Source organism: Nomascus leucogenys, chromosome 8, assembly GCF_006542625.1.
Source record: "Nomascus leucogenys isolate Asia chromosome 8, Asia_NLE_v1, whole genome shotgun sequence".
NCBI classification, from domain to species: Eukaryota; Metazoa; Chordata; class Mammalia; order Primates; family Hylobatidae; genus Nomascus; species Nomascus leucogenys.
The window spans coordinates 14,625,430-14,649,960 of record NC_044388.1 but is presented as its reverse complement, the minus strand read 5'-3'; the positions used below and the strand labels follow the sequence as shown (position 1 = coordinate 14,649,960).

Sequence of the window (24,531 nt, the reverse complement as noted above, 5' to 3'; positions counted from 1 at the left end):
AACAGTTCAGGATGTGTCATATTAAATGCTGCTGTTCTTTGGTGGTTTCAAATCCTGATGAAGTAAATCCAGTTACTTCAGTAAAAATCTCTCCATCATCCCTCGTTAGCCATTTGTCAGCATTCCTAAGTAACTCGTGGTATAAAGAAAAATAATATAAAAATCAAGGCACTGTGATTACTCTTCCCCAGATGTATATCATACAGACCATTCAGAGCATGCTATCCCAAACTCTTCAGTATTCTACAACATAGAATTAGAAAACTATCATTTATTGATAGATTTAAGGTGTAATACAGGTTTCCAAAAATGTGGCAGTGAGAATACCAGCATAAAAAAGAGAAACTTGTGCTAAAAACAACCTGAATTCATCATTGGCAATATTACATAACAATCAAGGCCCTCACATACTAATGATTTCCACTTTGTCTATATTGCCAACCTCCCATGCATCAAAAAAAACACAAGATTATCAAACTTGGGAAGCAATAAAGTACTCTATGAATTTTAAGATCATAATATTAGGAAAGTTTGGTCGATTTGCAAAATATATCCTCATCCATGTGTACAATCTCATTTCTAATCATTTTTGCAGTGATCATTAGTGAATAAAGAACAGATTTACAACTTTATATAGCAGGGCATCTGGGTTCAACACAAAACTGTTACAAACGTTAGGTAAATACATGTTTCATAAGACACTGCTAACACTTAAAGGAATTAAATAAAATCCCAAATCTTGGAAAGCAAATAAAGACAAGACAACTAAGAAGCATTTTCCACCATTTACTCTTGTTATCAAAAATAGTTCAACTCTTCTTGCAAAACAAAAACAAAATAGTACATACTGGACACATACATCACATTTTTCTTCCTATGGCTTTAGCCCACCCCCCCCCCACCAAAAGAGACCAAAAAAAAAAAAAAAAAAGAAAAAAAAAAGCCCAACAACAACAACAAAAACAACTCTACCTGACCACATTCACAGAAAATGACACCAGGATACGCTACAAAACAGAAGGAGGTGTCATCTGCTCTGTGTCCAAAGGTTTCTTCTCCATGTCTTGTACTAGGCGAGTAACCATCATTGAACATGCTGTGTGCCAAATCAAAACATAACTTCAGCATATGTCAGATCTTACTAGAGATGGTGAACGTAGTAAAAATTGGAAATTTTCCAGCAGTATTTTTCTTTAAATAAGCACTGTCAAAGCTGCAGCTCTTCTTTTAAATCACAGGTTATTTCATTACACCTAGTCAGTCCTTGTTTTATTTGGGCTGTGCTCTTTCAAGCAACTGACTAGATTTCCCTTCAACAGAATGTTTGTGACTCACTTGTCTTCCCCATAAAAATTACGGGAAGAAGTGCATTTAAACTGAAACATACTTTGTGCTTTACATGCAAAAGAGCATTCTAAAGAAAATCCTCCTAGCTTCAACCTACCTAAATGCACAGGCTTTATAAAAAGGCATTCTTATTAGGCCTCTATAAAGAAGCCTTCATAATGAACAGCACCCTAAAAAAGAAAAACTAGGAGCATATTCAAAATAAAGACTGTGGCAAATAAACTATTAGAGAAAACAAAAGTCAAAGTGGCGGCAAGTACAATACATAAATCTGGGCAAGTCTGGGGGCATTATTCCGAAATTATTTTAAGTAAATCCCAATTACTAAATAAAATCTTTTTATAATTTTAAAATAATTCTGTCACATACTACATAGTCTAAATTTAATTACCTTCAGAATAAAACTACTCTCCTTCACTTCATTTATCCAATTAGAACACTGCTCAAAGTGAAGGAGGGATTTAGAATTTCTTCCCTAGAAATGAGTAACAGCTAAACATTTGTAGTCAGACAGAATTTCAGTTTACTTTTTAAAAAGATTTCTTAAACATTCTAATGAGGGGGAATTTTTTTTTCATAATACTGCTGATTTAAGAACTGCTACATACACCAGTAGCCAATATTTCATGATCAGAAATGGTATGATGTCAGCACAAAGGTTGAGCTGGACACATCAGCTTTCCAACAAGAGAAACATCAATGGCGTCTGAAGGCAGCACTGAGTTTCCTGAACTAATGGCTACTTTTCCACAAAAAAATTAGCACAATCTTTATGGACTGACTAGATACCACTTCCTTACATTTAATCATAAACTTTGATTATGCACAAAGCATGGCCATAAACAATGAGGTTAATGTTATTTTTCTTGCCAAAGTTCATTTTGTATAAATCAGTTGCATCAGCTTTGTTCTCAAACTATGAGGTTCTGTAAGAACTAAGGACATATATAGTTGTAGGGTTACTCCTCCATTATCTGCAAACTATTTCCCCGACACTAACACATATAACTTAGCAATGAAAACACTTGATACAAGTGATCTATATGCAGGAGCTCCGGCAAGTTAAACCAACAGAACCATAGCTGCCGTAAAACTGTAGCTATTTCCCTACCAGGAGTAGGTTTAAAAGACCCACTGATTTAACAGTCGAATCTCATGTCTATAGCTTCATCCAAACTTTTATCATCATGTGTACTGGCAGCTAAAAACGTCGTTACTGGGGACCCTGTGACATTTATTACACTGGTGCTGGTACTAGCGTTACGCACAGCAATGCTAGTCACGTTAATGCCCAAAGTGAGCCTGGTCTGCTCCAAGGCCTTTTCTGGCACGGCAAATGCCTCCAGCTTCTTCTCCCCATTGGCCATATAGGAGTTTTGGCAGCCACGACATATACAATCTAAGCAGGCTTTGCGGTTAGAGTAGCAAGGGCAGCGTTGGCCTCGGCATGTAAGAACACTTGGATTTTGAGTAGCACGCCCACATTTACACCCTTTCTTTTCCTGGGGTTTTTTGTACACAGCCTTGGTAGGACTTCCTGGCATAAAATGATGACTAGGAATCTTTTCCTTTACTGCTTTGTCTTTTTTAAGAATACCTGGCTTGGTTTTAGAGTGAGATTTCTTGGATCCATGTTCATGACTCTTTTTCATGCTTTTAGTAGATAAAAGTACAGTTTTGCTGATTTTAGGCGTTGTGCCTCCATTGGGAACAGTTGCTATAGGTTGAAGAGAAATTTTGCTCTCCCGTTTCACTGTCACAGGAGCAGATGCCCCCAGTGTTGGGCCTCGGATAATGGTAGAAATTGGAAGTGGCTGAACTTTCTCACTGTCGCTCTCTGATCTGGATCGTTTTCTATTCAATTTTGCTATCTTCGGAGTTGCTGCTGTACATGATAACCCATGAAGTGCAGGACTGGTGGACATAAAAACATTATGGCTAAGAGACTGGGAAGAAAGCTGCAGAAAAGGTCCATTGGATACAGTGGCTTCCAAGTTCGGCTGCAAATTAGGGCAACAGACCTCTGTATTTGAAACAGTTTCTAAGCTGCGGAGTACTTCCTCAACACTCAGTAACAGAGAGTCTCCAGGTTTTATATCTTCACTGAAACTGCAGATATCAATGCCTGTGGAACATAAGTCAGTGGCTACCGTGTCACAAACGGGTGGCAGGCTGTCAGACAGATCCTCAGTTTTTATATCAACAGTATTACATACGTCAATCGTATTTGAATGTTCAGGTGAAGGAATATTTATACCAAATCTATCTATTGAAAGCCCATTATAAGTAGGCAAACCATTGATAACAGAACTGCCAATAGCAATGCTGAGGGTGCTTTCAGACATTGGAGATAAACTAGCTTGAGGATCAGTTGTGGGTTCTGAGGTTGAAGGTAAAGGGGAATGTGTCAAACACAAAGTAAAGGATGAATCTGACGGTTTTTCTGTCTCCTCACAAAACAATGATCCATCATTAAGCAAAGCCAAAATATCGGAAGAACAGTCAACTGCTTCTATTATATCCCGTGCCAGTGTAGTCTGTGTTATATACTCGCATAGTTTTTTGTAGCAGTTCACTAGGATGCTTAACTGCTTGTTTTCCTCAAACTGCTCATAGTCTTTGCACCAGCTACAGGAAGGTTTCATCATCATTTTCTTGCCTTTACAAGTTTTGCAGACATAATGTTGGCAGGTGGAGTTGGTGGGTGCAATAGGATCTTGTAGCAAATGTCCTAAGGGGGAGAAGGAGGAAAGCAAAGATTTTAGTAAAATAAATTTACCATTTCATAAACTAAAGTTTAGATGACATAAGTAATCTATCAAAATTGAGATGAATTAAACTCACTAGACCAGATAACAAAAAATATATCTTAGAAGAAACGGAAGAATCCTCAATTAGCTCGCTTGATTTCATGCCATATTCCCCATTCCGTTATCTCAAACCAGAATCATCCTTGATTCTGTGTCTCTCTCCCCAAGCAATACGTTCTGGTCCACCTTCTTATCCTCTTCCTCCAAAGTCTATACAGTTAAAGAGGTGAAGATCAGACACCAGAAGCACAAACTAGGGTTAAAACTCTTTGGATAGCCAGGTGTGGTGGCGTGTGCCTGTAATCCCAGCTATTCAGGAGGCTGAGGTGATGGCTTGAGCCCTAGAGTTCAGGCTACGGTGAACTATGATCCTGCCACTGCCTGGCCTGTCCAGCCTGGGTGACAAAGCGAGACCCTGTCTCAAAAACAAAACAAAAAAAAACCCTTTGGACCTCAACCTAACACAACATGGCAATGCTACAACATGCTGAACAAAATCATATTGATTGTTTTGTGCTGCACACTGGGGAAAAAGATATGAGTAAGAGAGATTTAGTCTCTGCCCTCATAAAAGATAGTCTTGAGGGCACTAATCAGTAGAAAAGTATCTTCACAGAAAAAAATTTTCAACCAGTTTTTACCGCATATATACTAATCAAACTTTAAAGAAAAAAGATCAAAATGTCATTTCAGGCCAGACACAGTGGCTCATGCCTATAATCCCAGCACTTTGGGATGCTGAGGTGGACGGATCACCTGAGGTCAGGAGTTCAAGGCCAGCCTGGCCAACATGGTGAAACCCCATTTCTATTAAAAATACAAAAAAATTAACCAGGCATGGTGGCACGCACTTGTAGTCCCAGCTGCTAGGGAGGCTGAGGCAGGAGCATCACTTGAACCCAGGAAACTGAGGTAGCAGTTAGCTGAGATCACACCACTGCAATCCAGCCTAAGCAATAGAGCGAGACTTAGTCTCAAAAAAAAAAAAAAAAAAAAAAAAAAAAAGGAAGGCCAGGTGTGGTGGCTCACGCCTGTAACCCCAGCACTTTGGGAGGCTGAGGTGGGCAGATCACCTGAGGTCAGGACTTTGAGACCAGCCTGGCCAACATGGTGAAACCCCATCTTTACTAAAAATGCAAAAATTAGCCAGGCAGGGTGATAGGCACCTGTAATCCCAGCTATTCAGGAGACTGAGGCAGGAGAATCCCTTGAACCCAGGAGGCGGAGGTTGCAGTGAGCCGAGATTGTGTCACTGCACTCCAGCCTGGGCGACAAGAGCAAAACTCCATCTCATTTAAAAAAAAAAAAAAAGAGTTTCAGTAGGAGAGAACGATGTTCAACTACATTAAAACAAAGAAAAAAGGAGTACTACTCAACTCAAATTCTTCTAGAAAAAAATACAAAATGGAAAAAATTATATTTAAACTTATTAAAGAAATAAAAAACTAGGGTATAATACTGGGCTCAAATTCTTCTGACAGAATTCAAAACGACCATGGTTTAATTATAAACCACAAGTATCCTAACTGCGACAATACAGTATAATGAAGTAGTCCCCCAACTTGACACAATTCTCAAATTATAAATGACATATACATATGAACCAAGAAGGGAAAGGAACTAGATCCAGTTCCCATCTCCACCCTTACTCTCCAAAGCTGCAACTGCTCCTTGGTTCCCAATCCAAACAAATGGTCAGCAATTACCCAAAGCAGTACCTGTTCTCATAAATCACAAAAAGAATATGTTCAATCACAACAGAAATTAGAAATCAGTGGGGAAAAAAAAAATCAGAAAAATCCCCAAGTATCTGGAAATTAAACATATACCAAAATAACTTATAAACCAAAAACATCATAAGAGAAATTGAGAAAACATTTACCAAATGAAAACACTACATATCAAAATTTGGAGAATGCAACTAAAGCAGTGTTTAGTGGGAAATCTATAGCTTTTAAAGTCCGTATCAGACTCCGTCTCAAAAGCAAACAAAATAAATAAATGTTTCCTCCAAGCTACGCAATTCTTTTAACTGTTGAAGAGAAAATGTTCACGATATATTTAGTTGTAAACCGAGTGATAAAACTACATATTGTAAAGCCCATTTTTAAAACACACTGTATATATGTGTATGCCCCGTAAAAATAGAAAATATAAAAAATAAAAAAGCAAAGTCTCAAGTCAATAACCAAAGCTTTCTTTCACCTTAATAGGAATCCCAAACTAACCAGCTTAAAGCAAATAATGAAGATTAGAGCAGGCCACAGTGGCTCACACCTGTAATCCCATCACTTTGGGAGGCCGAGGTGGGCTGATCACCTGAGGTCAGGAAGGCGGGCCGATCACCTGAGGTCAGAAGTTCGACACCAGCCTGGCCAACATGGTAAAACCCTGTCTCTACTAAAAATACAAAAATTATCCAAGGGTGGTGAACACCTGTAATCCCAGCTACTCAGAGACTGAGGCAGGAGAACTGCTTGAACCTGGGAGGAGAGGTTGCAGTGAGCCAAGATAGTGCCACTCAACTCCAGCCTGGGCGACAGAGCCAGTTACTCGATCTCAAAAAAAACGAAAATAAATAAATACAGATTAGGGCAGAAACCAATACAAGAGAAAGCAGAAAAACCAAAGAGAAAAATAAATAACATCAAAAGTTGGTTGTTTTAAAAGATCAAAGAAAACAACAAAATACAAATTACCAAAATCAGAAATGAAAGGGGTCAGAGTATCATTAGTGCCCTACACAAAATGTGAAGAATTAAGGAAGTCCTATGAACAACTTTATGCCAACAATTTTAGACTACTTCGATGAAATGGACACATTTCTCTAAAGACACAAATGACCAAAATTGACCGGAGAAAACGTTTTAAAACTGAATAGACCTGTAATAAAAGTTTTAAATAGCTACTGAAGATTTTCCTCAAAAGAAGACTCCAAGGCTAAATGCCTTCACTGGTAAATTCTAACAAATAATTAAAAAGAAGTAACACCCAAACATAGAGGAGGAGAAAACACTTCCCAACTCATATTTAAAGGCCAGTAACTACTATGAAAGAAAATAAGGCCACAAGACAAAAGAAAATACAAACCACCGGGAGCTGTGGCTCAACGCCTGTAATCCCAACACTTTGGGAGGCCAAGGTGGGCGGATCACCTGAGGTGGGGAGTTTGAGACCAGCCTGACCAACATGGAGAAACCCCATCTCTACTAAAAATACAAAAATTAGCCAGGTGTGGTGGTGCATGCCTGTAATCCCAGCTACTCAGGAGGCTGAGGCAGGAGAATCGCTTCAACCCAGGAGGCGGAGGTTGCGGTGAGCCGAGATCATGCCACTGCACTCCAGCCTGGGCAACAAAATCATCTCAGAAAAATTAAAATTAAAAAAAAGAAAATACAAACCAAAATCTCCCATAAACATGACAAAATCCATAACAAAACATTCAAGAGAATCCCACAACATATAATACAATACCTATTCACACACACACAACTTCACAAACGAGAAATTGAACTTCTTTAACCTGATGGTGGTGGGCATCAATAAAAAATCTAAAGCCAACTTTACTTAAAGGTAAAACACAATGCTTTCCTTCCAAAAATCAGGAACAAGGAAAGGATGCCTGCTTTTGCCACTTCTTTTCAAAATTGTACTTGTTCTAGCTGGTGCAGTAAGGTTCAAAAGAAAAAGAAAAAAAAAAAGGCATGAAGACTAAAAAGAAATAAGTAAAATTGTTTTAGTAATGGATTACACAATTCTGCTTACAGAAAATCTCAAAAAACTACCAGTACCAATAAGCAAATTTAGCAAGGTCATAGCACAAACAATATATACAAAAGTCCACTGCATTTTCCATGTCTATATACTAGGAATGAACAAACTAATTTTTTAAAATTCCATTCACAATAGCATCAAGAATATACTTAAAATATTTAGAAAAACTTTAATAAAGACTTCTACACTCAGCACTACAAAACACAGCTGAAAGAAATTAAAGAGTATCTAAACAGACATTTCATGTCCACGGATTAGAAGACTATCAATATATTGTCAAGATGGTAATTTTCCCCAAAATTGATCTATCTGTAAGTTCAATGCAATCTTTAATCTAAGGCAGCTTTTTTTCTTAAAGAAATTGACAGGCTGATCCTAAAATTTATATGAAATCACAGAGGCCAGGCAAAACAACTTTGAAAAACAACAAAATTACAGGAATTACACTACCAAATTCTGAATTTTACTATAAAGCCATAGTAATCAAGACAGCGTGGTAATGACAAAAGTATAGACACATGCATCAGTGGAACAGAATTCAGAGTCCAGAAACAAATCATTACATTTATGGTCAACCAATTTGTGTGACAGAGTATCCAGATGATTCAATGGGGAAAGGAAAGTTGTTTTTTTTTTTTTTTTTTTTTTTTTTTGAGACGGAGTCTTGCCCTGTCGCCCAGGCTGGAGTGCAGTGGCACGATCTCGGCTCACTGCAAGCTCCGCCTCTCGGGTTCACGCCATTCTCCTGCCTCAGCCTCCCGAGTAGCTGGGACTACAGGCACCCGCCACCACGCCCAGCTGTTTTTTTTTTGCATTTTTAGTACAGACGAGGTTTCACCGTGTTAGCCAGGATAGTCTGGATCTCCTGACCTCGTGATCCGCCCACCTTGGCCTCCCAAAGTGCTGAGATTACAGGCGTGAGCCACCGTGCCCGGCCAAGGAGAGTATTTTCAACATACCATGTGAAACAATTTGATATCCAAATGCCAAATGGAAAAAAACAAATTTATACCCTTACCTCACAACATACACAAAAATTAAAATGATCACAAACCTAAATGTAAGAGCTAAAATATAAAAATTCTAGAAGAAAACAGAGGAGAAAATCTTTGTAACTTTGTATTGGCCAAAGTGTTCTTATATGTGACATCAAATGCACAATTCACAAAAAGGAAAAAAAAACAGTTAAATGGATTTTCTCAAAATTAAAAACTTACTGTGCTTCAAAAGACACCATTAACAAAATGAAAAAATGGTCAGGCGAGATGGCTCACACCTGTAATCCCAGCACTTTGGGAGGCTAAGGTGGGCAGATCACGTGAGGTCAGGAGTTCAAGACCAGCCTGGCCAATGTGGCAAAACCCTGTCTCTACTAAAAATATAAAATAAAACTAGCCAGGCGTGATGGCGCATGCCTATAGTCCCAGCTACTCACGAGGCTGGGGCAGAAGAATTGCTTGAATCTGAGAAGCAGAGGTTGCAGTGAGCCAAGATGGTGCCAATGCACTCCAGCCTGGGCAACAGAGAAAGACTGTCTCAAAAAAGAAAAAAAAAAAAAAAAAAAAAAAGAGGGAGGGAAGGAAGGAAGGAGAGAGGGAGGGAGGGAGGGAGGGAAGAAGGAAGGAGGGAGGGAGAGAGGGAGGGAAGAAGGAAGGAGGGAGGGAAGAAGGAAGGAAGGAGGGAGGGAGGGAAGAAGGAAGGAGGGAGGGAGGAAGGAAGGAGGGAGGGAGGAAGGAAGGAAAAGGTCAAAAATAAACCACAGACTGGGAGAAAATATTTGCAAATCACATTTTAAGAAAAAAACTTAATGCAAGCCAGGCTTGGTGGCTCACTCCCAGCACTTTGGGAGGCCGAAGTGGGCAGTTCAGGAGTTCGAGACCAGCCTGGCCAACACAGTAAAACCCCGTCTCTACTAAAAAAAAGAAAAACTAGCTGGCGGTGGTGGCATGCACTGGTAGTCCCAGCTACTCGGGAGGCTGAGGCAGGAGAATCGCTTGAACCCAGGAGGCGGAGGTTGCAGCAAGCCAAGACCACGCCATTGCACTCCAGCCTGGGAGACAGAGCAAGCCTCCGTCTCAATTAAAAAAAAATTCAAATCGGTAAAATGACAATTTTAAAAGCAAAAAATTGAATAAACATTTCACCAAAGAAAATATATGAATGACCAGCCGGGTGCGGTGGCTCACACCAGTAATCCCAGCACTTTAGGAGGACAAGGTGGGCAGATCACGAGGTCAGGAGATCGAGATGATGCTGGCCAACATGGTGAAACCCCATCTCTACTAAAATACAAAAAATTAGCCAGGCATGGTGGTGCATGCCTGTAATACCAGCTACTCGGGAGGCTGAGGCAGGGGAATCACTTGAACCCGGGAGGTGGAGGTTGCAGTGAGCCGAAATAGTGCCACTGCACTCCAGCCTGATGACAAAGCAAGGCTCCGTCTCAAAAAAAAAAAAAAAAAAAAAAAAAAATGAATGACTATAAGCACATGAAAATATACTCAATATTATTAGTCAAAGTAAAACCATGGCACACTACTGCCCACCCATTAGAATGGCTAAATTCAAAACGACAATGCCAAAAGTTGGCAAAGATGTGAAGAAACTGGAACCCTTATATACTGCTGGTAAAATGTAAAACGGGTACAATCACATTGAAATACAGTTTGGTAGTTTCTTAAAAAGTTAAAACACAAATTTACCATAGAAACCAGAAAAATTCTACTGCTAGGAACCTACCTAAAGAGAAATAAAAACATATCCACACAGAAAAATGTGTGGATATGTATGTGAATGTGCACAGCAGCATGATTCCTAATGGCCAAAAATTAGACACAATCCAAATGTCCATTAATTGGTGAGTAGATAAACAAAATGTATATTCATGCAATCGAGTTCAGCAATTTAAAGGAATAAAGTATTGGTACATGCCACAACATGGATGAACTTCCAAAACATTTGCTAAGTGAAAGAAGCGGATAGAAAAGAGTACATTATTGCATAATTCCATTTATATAAAATGCCCAGAAATGACAGGAAGGCAGAAAAACTGGTTGCCTAGGGCTGAGAGTGGAGCAGTCATTAACTGTAAATGGGCACAATGGAACCTTTCAGGGGGATGAAAGTGTTCTAAAATAAGATAGTGGTGATGGTTACACAACTCTAAAATTTAAAAACACCTTAAGGTAAGGCACCAATAGTGACAGAATCCAACCTTCTACCTAATGCCAATGGCAAGGATCCCTTAAAGAGTGTCCTTAACTTCATCTAAGGAAAGACACAAGGGATAGGAAGGGAAAAAAAATACATATATATGCATTTCTTTTTTTTTTTTTTCCAAGACAGAGTCTTTCCCTGTCGCCCCGGCTAGAGCACAGTGGCGTGATCTCGGCTCACAACCTCTGCCTCCTGGTTTCAAGCAATTCTCCTGCCTCAGTCTCCCAAGTAACTGGGATTTACAGGTGCCCGCCACCATGCCCGGCTAATTTTTTACTTTTAGTAGAGACGGGGGTCTCACCATGTTGGCCAGGCTGGTCTCGAACTCCTGACCTCGTGATCCACACGCCTCGCCTCCCAAAGTGCTGGGATTACAGGCATGAGCCACAGCGCCTGGCCCTATATATGCATTTGAAAAGATAAAACCATAGGTTTAAAAAAAAAAAAAGAGGGCTACCAGGCCAGGTGCGGTGGCTCACACCTGTAATCCCAGCAGTTTAAGAGGCCAACATAGGCAGATCGCTTATCTCAGGAGTTTGAAACCAGCCTGGGCAATATGGCAAAACCCCATCTCTACAAAAAATAAAAAAAATTAGCCGTGGATGCTGGCACACACCTTAGTCCCAGCTACTCGGGAGGCTGAGAGGATGGCTTGAGCCTGGGCCAGAGGTTGCAGTGAGCCGAGATTGTGCCACTGCAGTCCAGCCTGGGCGACAGAGCCTGCACCTGTCTCAAAAACAAAATAAAAGGGCTACCAATTAGGAGGGAGAGACAGAACAAAGTGAAATAGGAAAACACTACTCTGAGTTTAATCTGTCTTGTAGATTTTACTTTCAAACCATGTAAATATTTTATATAATAGTATAACAAAACCAAAATGTTACATGAAATCTCTAAAAACCAAAATAACCATAATTTTATATCAAATTGGTGGTATAACAATCCAAAGAGTAACTATTTTGAATGACTATAACACAGAAAATTGGCTCAATCCTTGCGATCCTCATTTTTCTTATTTTCAGTAACCACATCGTTGGCGGCAGTGTTGATAATAATTATAAAAGTGTTAGTGCGTACCGTGGGATAAAAAGTCAATGTTAATGCCTTGAGGACTTGGATTTTTTTTTTTTTTTTTTTTTTCAGTAGGAAGGAGGAGGAAAGTTGTGAGAGAGAAAAGGTTACATTAAAAATCCTGTAGACGTGGAGTTCAAGACAAGCCTGGCGAACATGGTGAAACCCTGTCTCTACTAAAAATACAAAAAATTAGCTGGGCGTGGTGGTGGGCGCCTGTAATCCCAGCTACTGAGAAGGCTAAGGCAGGAGAACTGCTTGAACCCAGGAGGTGGAGGCTGCAGTGTGCTGAGATTGCACCATTGCACTCCAAGCTGGGCAACAGAGCGAGACTCCATCTCATATAAATATAAATATAAATATAAATATAAATATAAATATAAATCCTGTAGCCCTAAAATGAATTTCAACTGGACTTAACACTATGAACTCATGTTTTAATCTTAAATGTGTGTGTATTTCCTGGCACTATGTGTGTGTGTATTTCCTAGCACTATCCATTGAAGAGGCCTGGAAACAACAACCCCAGCAGCAATGAATACAGATTACAGGATTGAAAAACAATTTCCTTTTCAAAGGAATCAGAGCTTCTTGGACAAATGGCTAATTTCAACTTTGTGCCATGAATTGCACAAGAGGAGTTTTGATGGCCTTGTTATGCCAGAAAGCATAGAAACTATCAAAATCAAGACTAAGGGGCAAACCTGAAGAGGTTTCCACTGGCCAAAGACGAGAAAATCTAAACATGCATGATATAGTTAGGCTTTGTGTCCCCACGCAAATCTCATCTTGAATTGTAATCCCCATGTGCCAAGGGACAGACCAGGTGGAGATAACTGAATCATGGGAGCAGTTTCCCCAGCTCTTCTTGTGATAATCAGTTCTCACGAAATCTGATGGTTTTATAAGGGGCTCTTCCCCCCTTCACTAGGCACTTCTTCCTGCCACCATGTGAAGAAGGTGCGCTGCTTCCCCTCTTTGCCTTCCACCAAGACTGTAAGTTTCCTGGGGCCTCCCCAGCCATGCTGAACTGTGAGTCAATTAAGTCTCTTCCTTCGTAAATTACCCAGTCTCAGGCAGTTCTTTATAGCAGTATGGAAACAGACTAATACAATGCATAAATGCAATGAAATGAAGCACATCTACAATGTTCAAATCTGAGTTCATTTTTTTAAAAAAGAAAACAAAATCAGTTTCAGGATACTAGTGAAGCAGCTCGTGAGTCTGAAAACTAGTAAATAAGAGCAAGAGTCAAATATCTGTCCTAATTTAACTTTAGGAAATATACCACCAAATAACCAAATCATGGAGAAGTTTTTCCTCACAGGAATAATCCAGCTAATATGTTAATCAAAACCTCCGCTAACCATGGAGCACCTTAAAGGACTCATAGTCTACATGTCTTTAGTCTTCTATGAGGTTTTAGAAGAGTAACCATGCCAACTGTTGAGAAATGAAAATAAGTTGGAAGACACCAAAACTCACTTATTAGCTCCACAGGTTGCCCACCATTCCCCACCACAAATATCTGAAACTTAAATATTAAAGATGCCCATTGGCAAACTTTCTTTATGCAGTCAGATAACCATCCTCTTAAAAGTTTCCCCAAGGGTTCTCTATACACTTCACCATGAAGGCAGCTCCAATGATGTGAGAAATAGAAAAGAGTCATTCAGGGGCTTCTTAGCTGGGATCACGGTTAACCAAGTATCTAACTGTGTCTCTAAGGAACCCCCCACCTCCAATTTAAGAAATACCAGACAACATACTTGAATTTGTTAAAAAAAAAAAAAAATGCATCTTATCCTAGAAAATAAAATGGATGGGCAATATACACCAGGGAGAAATATGTCAGTCACTAGTAGATTCTCCTGTAAAAACTGTGGAGTGTTTAAGGAAAGGTTTGAATTTAGCACAGATCGTGTTCCATATAGTTACACACACAAGTACAAAAAAAGACTCGCTCAAAATACACACCTTCAGACTTTTTTTGAGTCGAAGTCTTGCTCTATTGCCCACTCTGGAGTACAGTGGCATGATCTTGGCTCACCACAACCTCCATCTCCCAGGTTCAAGCAATTCTCCTGCCTCAGCCTCCCGAGCAGCTGGGACCACAGGTGAGCGCCACTGCATCTGGCTAATTTTTTTGTATTTTTAGTAGAGATGGGGTTTCACCATGTTGGCCAGGCTGGTCTTGAACTCCTGGCGCTCAGGTGATCCTCCCGCCTTGGCCTCCCAAAGTGCTGGGATTACAGGCATGAGCCACCGCACAAGCCCAGACTTCTTAAAAAAATGTAAAGTTCATGACCAAAAAAAAAAAAAAAAATGTCTCACTGCACTGCCTTGAAACCTTATCTGCAATATTTCATGATTACCTTCCTTTTCATAAGTGGACATGTAACTAAATGAATAATATTTATGTTCTCTGTCTAAACAAATAATGTGATATTGACCCTAAAAATAATACTCATTTCTGTGCCTCAACATTTTCATTTTTGTTTAGTTACCAATTTCTTATTTACTCTCCCTCTTCTTAACTGCTTTTCCTCAAGTCAGTCAATTTTAAATTTAAGGCTAAGACATAGTTTTAGGATACCACAATGCTAATTTTTGTAATTTCTGGGAAAATATAACTGTTGATAATTAATTTACTAAGATATTTAATATCAGATTTTTTAATGCTCTTAATGAGTGAATCTTTTTATTATGGAGACTTTCAAACAGACAAAAGCAAGAACACTATACAAGTAACCTCCATATACTCATAACCCAGAATAATTATCATGATTATGCCACATTTAATTCACCTACTCATCTTCTGTTCTTTATTTCAAAAAGCAAATCCAGACATCATTAATTTTTAAACCAGATTAAGATTTAATTGTTAATGGCTACAAAAGAAATAGAAAGAATGAATAAGACCTGGTATTTGATTTGCACTCCAGCCTGGGCGACAGAGTGAGACTCTATCTCAAAAGTAAGTTTTAAGGCCCCAGAAAGGGGCTTTAATTCAGCCACCAAAAAAAAAAAAAAAAATTTAAGTAATATTTTTTTGAATCAACATGCTTTTTAAAGCAATAAACCTTCCCTCTTATTAAAACAAATTTAACATAGATCATTCAAATAATTACAGTATTAACATGCCAAAACTAGAACCTAGACTGACTGGCATTTATCCTCATGCATATCCCTGACAAGAATCACTGCCAGCCAGCATCAAGATTTACAGAGCAGCGTAAATTTGAAGCAGCATAAGTTTGAGAGGCAAATAGCGCAAAATAAATAAATCATAACTAAGTCTCAAATTGCCTGCCCCTGTCTCTATACAAGAGATGGGCACTCCTCCTTAGCACAGATAAACAACGAGGTTATCAATACTCTTGGAAAACTCTTTAAATACATAGTTGATCCCAGTTTTCAATAAAGCAACTAGTAATTCACTCACTTCAAAACACTACTGGTAAAGGTGGCTGTACTACAAATTTTATGCTGATGTGCAGATTACCAAGTAAATTATGTCTTAATCACTTCTGAAGCAAGATTTATTCTCCATTCTAACTGAAGTATTTAATGTCACAAATATTTTGACCAGATTATGGGAGAAATTAAGTTTATGGAAATGAAGAGAAGGGGCACAAGAAAAAACTGATAACGGCTAATACTTAGCAAAATTTGTTAACAACTAAAAATAAACCTGTGAACACCGGACCTGGCAATAATAATGATCATAAAATGGCAAAAATTATCACAGATTAAAATGTAACATGGACAAATTAAACACGAACAACAAGAAACTTTATCAATCAAATCCTCATTTTAAAGTTCACATGCAAAAGAAATCCCAATTAAAATTTCAGTAAAATAAAAACTTGGTAAAAGTGAAAAATGGTTTAGTTGTTCCGTAGAAAAAAAAATTATCAAGGAATTCAACTGCCTCAAAGGCTTAACTTTGGCCTTTGACAAAAATGCATCATATAACTCTAATTTAAATGTCATATGCACAAAAAAATTTCTCAGAATCAAAACATTCTGTATTTACCACCAGCCTCTCTCCATAATTCTTTTTCTGGTCATGCTTCTATTACAGCAAGGACTAACTAATCAATAACCTCAAGTAATGCAAATAATTTTACATAAATCTTTTGTTTATGATTCATGATGAAGGAAAATTAATGAAGACTCACATGAATATCATGAAATGCCACTAACAGAAAGCAAAAATTGGACACATGCAGGTGATGATAATTAAAACCATCATATCATTTGTCCAAGATGCATTCTCAGAAACCAGAATTTTAAATGGTCAAGGTATCCACAAGACAGACTCAAATCTTATAATACTTAAATATATGGGAAAATATTTGGAATGGAAAAAAATCAGTTTTTGTAATACCCTCAATCAACTTTTCCAAAGTAATGAAAGAGAAAAATAACAGTACAGAATCCAACAGCTATAAAATACGTGGCATCCTACAAAAGACAGGAAACAGTTTTCTGCTTTTATTGATGAGAACCACATGAAACAAGAGATAGCTACACAGTAACTCAATAAAATATGCTTTCCATCAGAGCCTAAATTTGCTTCCCAACAAATGGACCCACACCAAAAACAGGAATAAAAAGCAGCCAGAGAAACTCATAATAAGTTCTCAAGATGGCTGGGAGTGGTGGCTCACACCTGTAATCCCAGCACTTTGGGAGTACAAGGCAGTAGTATCGCTTGAAGCCAGGAGGAGTTTAAGATTAGCTGGGTAACAAGGTGAGACCCCAACTCTACCAAAAAAAAGCAAACAAGCTCTTAAGGCAAAAAAAAAAAAAAAAAGAATTAAAAGTGACAAAAACTTCTCTTGCTAAAATGGAATAATAACAGTCATGAGACTTTAAAATCATTACTAAAGAAACAAGAAAAAGAACACTAACCAGTTATCTTAAAATACTCAAAAAATTACTGGATAAAGAAAATGTGGCACACATAAACCATGGAATACTACGCAGCCATAAAAAAGGATGAGTTCATATCCTTTGCAGGGACATGGATGAAGCTGGAAACCATAATTCTCAGCAAACTAACACAAGAACAGAAAACCAAACACCGCATGTTCTCACTCATAAGTGGGAGTTGAACAATGAGAACACATGGACACAGGGAGGGGAACATCACACATCTGAGCCTGTTGGGGGTGAGGAGCTAGGGGTGGAGCAGCATTAGGAGAAATACTTAGATGACGGGTTGATGGGTGCAGCAAACCACCATGGCATGTGTACACCTATGTAACAAACCCTGCACATTCTGCACATGTATCCCAGAACTTAAATAATAAAAAAAAAAACTCAAGTTTTTAAATAGTAAGTTTTCCAGGTTCACTGATTCTAAAACCAATTTCCTCAGCAATTACTGTTCAATAAGATAACATCCTTTTTGACAGCCACTGCTTTCCAAATGGCCCAGATAACTTTACTGATCATCTAAGCATAGCTACAATCATATATACAGAACAAAAAAAGAAAACCTTTATTAACAGCAAAAAGAATTTTGTTGCCAGCCAAATCACATGGCTGTGAAGCTCTTGATCAAAAGACAGGATGGTAACTTAAGCAATGACAAAACATTTGAATGGATGACAAGAGGTGCACTTTATCTTGGAAAGGCACTCTGAAATGCTGCAAACAGAAAATCTTCCACTATTTTATACAGGAATGTAGTCTTGGATTCTGCCAGGGAAATCTTTCCTGTTCCATGAGGGCGTGGCTTGTTTCTGTTGTTGTTGTTTGGGGGAGTTTGCTTATTTTTTAAATGGTTATGGGTACATAATTTTTGTGCATATGTATGGTGGTACACGTGATATTCTGACAAGCATATAACGTGTAACAATCAAATGAGGCTAACTGGAATATCCATTACCTCAAACATTTATCATTTATTTGTGTTGGGAACATTCCAAATCCACTCCTATTATGGGTTTTGGTGGGTTGTTTTTGGTTTTTTTATGGTTTTTTTGTTGTTGTTGTTGTTTTGAGACGCAGTCTCACTCTGTCGCCTAGGCTGCAGTGGAGTGGCATAACCTGGGCTCACCACAACCTCTGCCTCCCTGGTTCAAGCTATTCTCCTGCCTCAACCTCCTGAGTAATTGGGATTACAGGCGCGCACCACCACGCCCAGCTAATTTTTTGTATTTTTAGTACAGACGGGGTTTCACCATGTTGGCCAGGGTGGTCTTGAACTCCTCCTAACCTCAGGTGATCCACCTGCCTCGGCCTCCCAAAGCGCTGGGATTACAGGCATGAGCCACCGCACCCAGCCTCTAGATGTTTTGAAATATACAGTAAATAATGGTTAACTGGCCAGGCGCACTCCAGCACTTTGGGAGGCCGAGGTGGATGGATCACTTGAGGTAAGGAGTTCAAGACCAGCCTGGTCAACATGGTAAAACCTCATCTCTACTAAAAATACAAAAAGTAGCCAGGTGTGGTGGCGGGTGCCTGTAACCCCAGTTATTCCGGCTGAGGCACGAATCATTTGAGCCCAGGAGGTGAAAGATGCAGTGATCCAGGATCGCACCACCACACTCCAGCCTGGGCAACAAAACAAGACTCCATTAAAAAAAAAAAAAAAAAAATCAGCGGGGCAGTGGCTCATGTCTATAATCCCAGCACTTTGGGAGGCTGAGGCAGGCAAATCACCTGAGGTCAGGGGTTCAAGACCAGCCTGGCCAACATGGTGAAACCCCATCTCTACTTATATATATATATACACACAAAAATTAGCTGGGCGTGGTGGCGCATGCCTGTAATCCCATCTACTCAGGAGGCTGAGGCAGGAGAATCATTTGAGCCCAGGAGGCAGAGGCTGCAGTGAGCCGAGATCACACCACTGCACTCCAGCCTGGGAGACGAGCGAAAATCCCTCTCAAAAAAAAAAAAAAAAAAAAAAAAAAACATTGTTAACTATAGTCATTCTACTGTGTGACTGAAGTACAAGGCCTTTCCATAAAGCTTTCCATTTTCTACAGGATGACCAAAAGGAAAAAAACTGTCCTCTTTTTTTTTTGAGACGGGAGTCTCGCTCTGTCGCCAGGCTGGAGTGCAGTGGCGTGATCTCGGCTCACTGCAACATCTGCCTCCTGATTCTACTGCCTCAGCCTCCCGAGTAGCCGGGACTACAGGCGTGCATCACCATGCCCACCTAATTTTTGCATTTTTAGTAGAGATGGGGTTTCACTATGTTGGCCAGGATGATCTCAATCTCTTGACCTCGTGATCTGCCCACCTCGGCCTCCCAAAGTGCTGGGATTACAGGCATGAGCCACTGTGCCCAGCCTGTCCATATTTTTTAATAACTCAAATCAGGCCAAAAAAGAGTATAAGCCTGATCTCAAACTGGCAGGGGGATACCTTTTTAATTTATAAAAGGAGGTAAAAATGAGGCAGCAGAACCCTAACAATGATGGGAGGGAAAAGAGGCCAATTATATGCCAAGATTTGTTCAGTATGTTTGAGAAAGTATTCTACTTTTTGTTCCATCCCAAAACATGTCCTTAATGATGAATGTTTTCTGTATGTTTGGCATTGTACAAAGTAATTATTTTCTTTCATTATATTATTACTCAACATTTACCTGGGTATGTCTCACAAACATGAGAAAATGAGACATGTTAAATCTTTAAAAGTTTAGCAAGTCATTGCTCTGTTTCAAATCAAAAGGAAGTGTAAAGTTAGTCACTGTTAGAAGTCAGATTCCTAGGCATGCAAACTCTTAGGACAGATTAGTGTGCAGAAAGCTTATCAAGAGTTTCTCTCAGGATTATCACTTGTAAAGGAAGGAAGGAAGCGGCTGGGATGAACTCACAAAAAAGGCCTCAGATGATCCAACAGAAACTCTAAAGCTGAATGACTCCTTAGGGTTGTCCTATGCTGGGCCCAAGGAGCCAGGTACTTTAATGAACCAGAACCTGGATGCACGCTACTCACAACAAAAGCATGTGACCATGAACGAGCTGCTCTCTTCAGCCAAGGACAATTCCCAGACAGGTCTCACAGCCTCAGCAGCACACCCACTAGCTAAAAGAATGCATTTCTTTAATCCTTAAGTGGGGATTTGGGTATTACATCATGGCATCCACTACAATCAGTAAGTCTGTAACTGTCCAAGTCTGACAAATTTTGAGTAAAACAATGTCATATATAATAATAGTGTGCTCCTAAGTGATTTGGCCCTCAGTTTCTTAAAGCTATTAACTAAATGTCTAGGTTATTTTCACAGCTGTAAAATTTGATGATTCCAAGACATATGGTTATGTCTATAAAGGGTTTATCAAAAGCCTTGCATTTGGGTATAATTAATTTTCATTAGGTATCATGTTGAGGTGACAGGTCAACATGATAGGTATGTATGTGAGAGTTTTATTCTACTTTGTACGTTGAAATTTTTTCTTTTTTTTGGAGACAGGGTCCCACTCTGTTGCCCAGTCACTTAGGATGAAGTGCAGTGTCATGGCTCACTATAGCCTCAACCTCCTGGGGCTCAAGTAACCCTCCTAACTCAGCCTTCTGCGTAGCTGGGACCACAACTCCTGGCTCAAGCGATCCACCCACCTTGGCCTCCCAAACGGCTGGGATTACAGGTGTGAGCCACCACACCTGGTCTGTATGTTGAAATTTTCTATAAACGTGACAAAATAAAGTCCAATGAAAGCTTGAATATTTCTACTTATGTCAATTTTTTCATGCTTCCAAATTTACCAGAAGGTTTACATATTTAAGTATTCTCCCTCTCTCCACCTCTCATCATACTCACACTCACTCCCCCACAACACATACACACATACAGTATCCTTTTCTTCTTCCCTCCTATGTAAACCCTCCTCTCCCTCCAATGCTTTGGCTCACATACCTCCCATACTCCCCCCACCCAGTTACCTATACCTAATGTTATTTATACCCTCTCTCACTTCCACCTTCAACCTTCTTTCCTATAGCAATTCCCCATCCAGTTATTCCTATGCAGAAGCTTCTCACCAGAATCAGTCTTCTAATGAAAGGCAAAAATTGCTAATCCCAAATGTAGTGGGCACTTCTGGTTCATTATTCTTCCTTGAAATGCTCTCCTCCCTTCTCCCCTAACATTGTCTCCCTCATCTCCTCTACATCCTCTTCTGTCCCCTCATTAATTTTAGTATTTCCCATGTTTCCTTAATAGGATCTACTCTTACTCCCTTTCAGTAATCCTTAGTAATCCTTACCGACACAGACCCCTTTGAGAATCTGACTATACAAATGTGTACATCTTCAGGTCAAGAGCTAATAAAAAAAAAATGTACAAATTGTTGTTCAGAATCTTATGAGGATTATTAATCTTTTCCCCTTTTGAAACACAGACATGACACCATACAAACTTTAAAACTGACCTACGGGCCAGGCGCAGTGGCTCACGCTTGTAATCCCAGCACTTTGGGAGGCCGAGGCGGGCGGATCACGAGGTCAGGAGATCGAGACCACGGTGAAACCCCGTCTCTACTAAAAAAACAAAAAAAATTAGCCGAGCATGGTGGCAGGCGCCTGTAGTCCCAGCTACTCGGACAGGCTGAGGCAGGAGGATGGCATGAACCCGGGAGGCAGAGCTTGCAGTGAGCCGAGATTGTGCCACTGCACTCCAGCCTGGGCAACAGAGCGAGACTCCGTCTCAAAAAAAAAAAACTGACCTACAGGGCCAGGCACAGTGGCTCACACCTGTAATCCCAGTACTTTGGGAGGCCAAGGCAAGAGGATCACTTGAGGTCAGGAGTTCAAGACCTGCCTGACCAACATGGCGACACCCTACCTCTACTAAAAATACCAAATAAGCCGGGCATGGTGGCGTGCACCTGTAATCCCAGCTACTTGGGAGGCTGAGGCACAAAAATCGCTTGAACCTAGAAAGCAGAGGTTGCAGTGAGCTGAGATCATGCCACTGCACTCCAGCCTGGGCGACAGAGCAAGACTCTGTCTCAAAACAAACAAACAAAAACTGACCTACATACTCCTTTCTAGAGTGATTGCCCATAAAGCTGTTTTAACTACTGTTCATAAACTGGTGACTGCTGAATCTGTATCTCCAACTCAAATCTTTCTCCCCTGAACTTCAGATCCAATATCTAAGTGCCCACTAGGAATCTCATCTCTCTTTTGCCAACCCACAGGTAACTCGAGCTTAACATGAGCAAATATAAATTTTATCTCCCATAAATCCCCACCTAAAAGCCTGGTCTTCCTCCTGCATCCCTTATTCTCTTGGTACTGACACTATCATTCATTCACAAACTAAATACCTTGAAACCACCCAGACTCTTCACCTCCATTCCATATCCAACTGTTCTCCCTGCATGTAGTTTATAAAAATCTGCCAATTCCATCCCTTCGGGTTTTATTTGCATGACTACTCCTGCCTTAGTTCAACCTTCATCATTGTTCACCCTGAATTCCGAGTTTTCTAGCTTATCTCCATGCCTTACCTAATCAATTCATCTTCCACGCTGCCACCATATGATCTTTCTAAAACACGAGTCTGATTATATGCCTTTCTCTTGAAAACCCTTGAAGCGAACTTTAAAATCCAAAGACTTTGGAATGACATATAAGGCCTTCCAGAATCTAGCCGCTACCTACCTGTCTTCCACCCCCAATCTCATTTCACTAAGCTTTCTCCAAGAACTCCATACTCCATTCTCACCCACCACTGACCATTCCAAAACATGCAATGCTTACTCATCCTCCATGATTTGCTGTTCCTAGAATGTCCTTCTTCCTGCCTTGCATGGTTATTCTTCAAGAATCAATTCAAATATGACCTCCAAGAAGAAGCCTTTCTTAATTATCCTCCCTCAATCTGTTGAAAAAGCACTTTACACATTCTCCTATTATAGCACTTAATCACATTATATTGTCATTGTTCACTGGGTCTCACTCAAGGCCAGAAACTTATTTATCTCTACATCTTTAAACTAGTGTTGGCACGTAAGCCAGCACCTAATGTAAAATGAATTAATCATAAAAAGAACATTAAATCTGCGAGTGACTTTGGTAATCACTTGTTCTGTGACCTCATTTGAACCAAGATGGACTTTCATGGATTACACAGCTGGTTACTAGCAATGAAAAGTAGAAGCTCAGTCTACTGATTCCCAGCCTAGAATTATTTTCACTTATCCAGCACTATCCGTACTTCTATTAAAATACTCCATGGCATACACAGAGACAATTTTAGCTTCTTGCCCCTTCAAAAAGAATGATTACAGAAACTGAGCTATAGGCAGAATAATTAGCCACAAGATATACAACCTTTTATCGGAAAGAAGAAACAGGAACAGGTACCGGCAATAATGGATAGTGACTGAGGCAGGAAGAGCAAAAGGAAGGGGAGGATGGATTCTCAATAACAGGTTTGTGAGGGTCAGGAAATCCTTACTGCATAAAAACTGGACCAGCAAGAGCCCTGCCTAAATTCTCTACACACTAACTTCAATTTTTAAAGTTAGCCTTAAATGCTTCAAGTGGACATATATGCTATAAAGCATTTGTACCATCTTCTGTGTAAAAGAGATTCCAACAAAAACAAAGCTCGGCCTATATACCAGTCTAAAATTTACAGCATTAGAAACCTTAAAGAATATGTATATGTGTATTAAATGTGCATGCATAATGTATTCATGTTATATATGTTTAAAATAAGTAAATACATATATACTAAACTCATGATTAGACTAAACTGGTTTTCACTCATTTATAAAATTTTCTGGGAATGTAATGGCAATAAACCGATGCTGATCAGCCCAAATAAACATGTACACTCTATTTCTCTTGTGGTGTGAGAGTAACTATGCTGAATCTGAGTCATGGCTGGGCATAGTGGCTCACGCCTGTAATCCTAGCACTTTGGGAGGCTGAGGCAGGTGTATCACGAGATCAGGAGTTCGATACCAGCCTGACCAACATGGTGAAACCCCATCTCTACTAAAAATACAAAAAGTAGCCGGACGTGGTGGCACACACCTGTAACCCCAGCTATTCAGGAGGCTGAGGCAGGAGAATTGCTTCAACCCAGGAGGCGGAGGTTGCAGTGAGCCGAGATCACGCCACTGCACTCCAGCCTGGGTGACAGAGCAAGACTCCGTCTCAAAAAAAAAAAAAAAAAAGTGGGAGAATACACTTCTCTCACTGATGTCAAAAGTCTGAGATAGGCCAGGTGCAGTGGCTCACACTTAACAATACCAGCAATTTGGGAGGCTGGGGCAGGAGGATCACTCAAGCCCAGGAGTTCGAGACCAGCCTGAGCAGCATA

General features: G+C 39.8%; 1 protein-coding gene across 1 annotated transcript in view; it reads right to left on the bottom strand.

Annotated features, from left to right (window-relative positions):
- Window positions 1–259: 259 nt before the first annotated feature.
- MSL2 (MSL complex subunit 2) overlaps window positions 260–24,531 on the bottom strand; it is a 45,447-nt gene continuing 21,175 nt past the window's right edge. Inside the window, exon 2 of the mRNA XM_003265259.3 lies at window positions 260–4,078. Coding sequence (XP_003265307.1) covers window positions 2,487–4,078 — 1,592 coding nt within the window. The 3' untranslated portion in view covers window positions 260–2,486. The remainder of the gene's footprint in view (window positions 4,079–24,531) is intronic.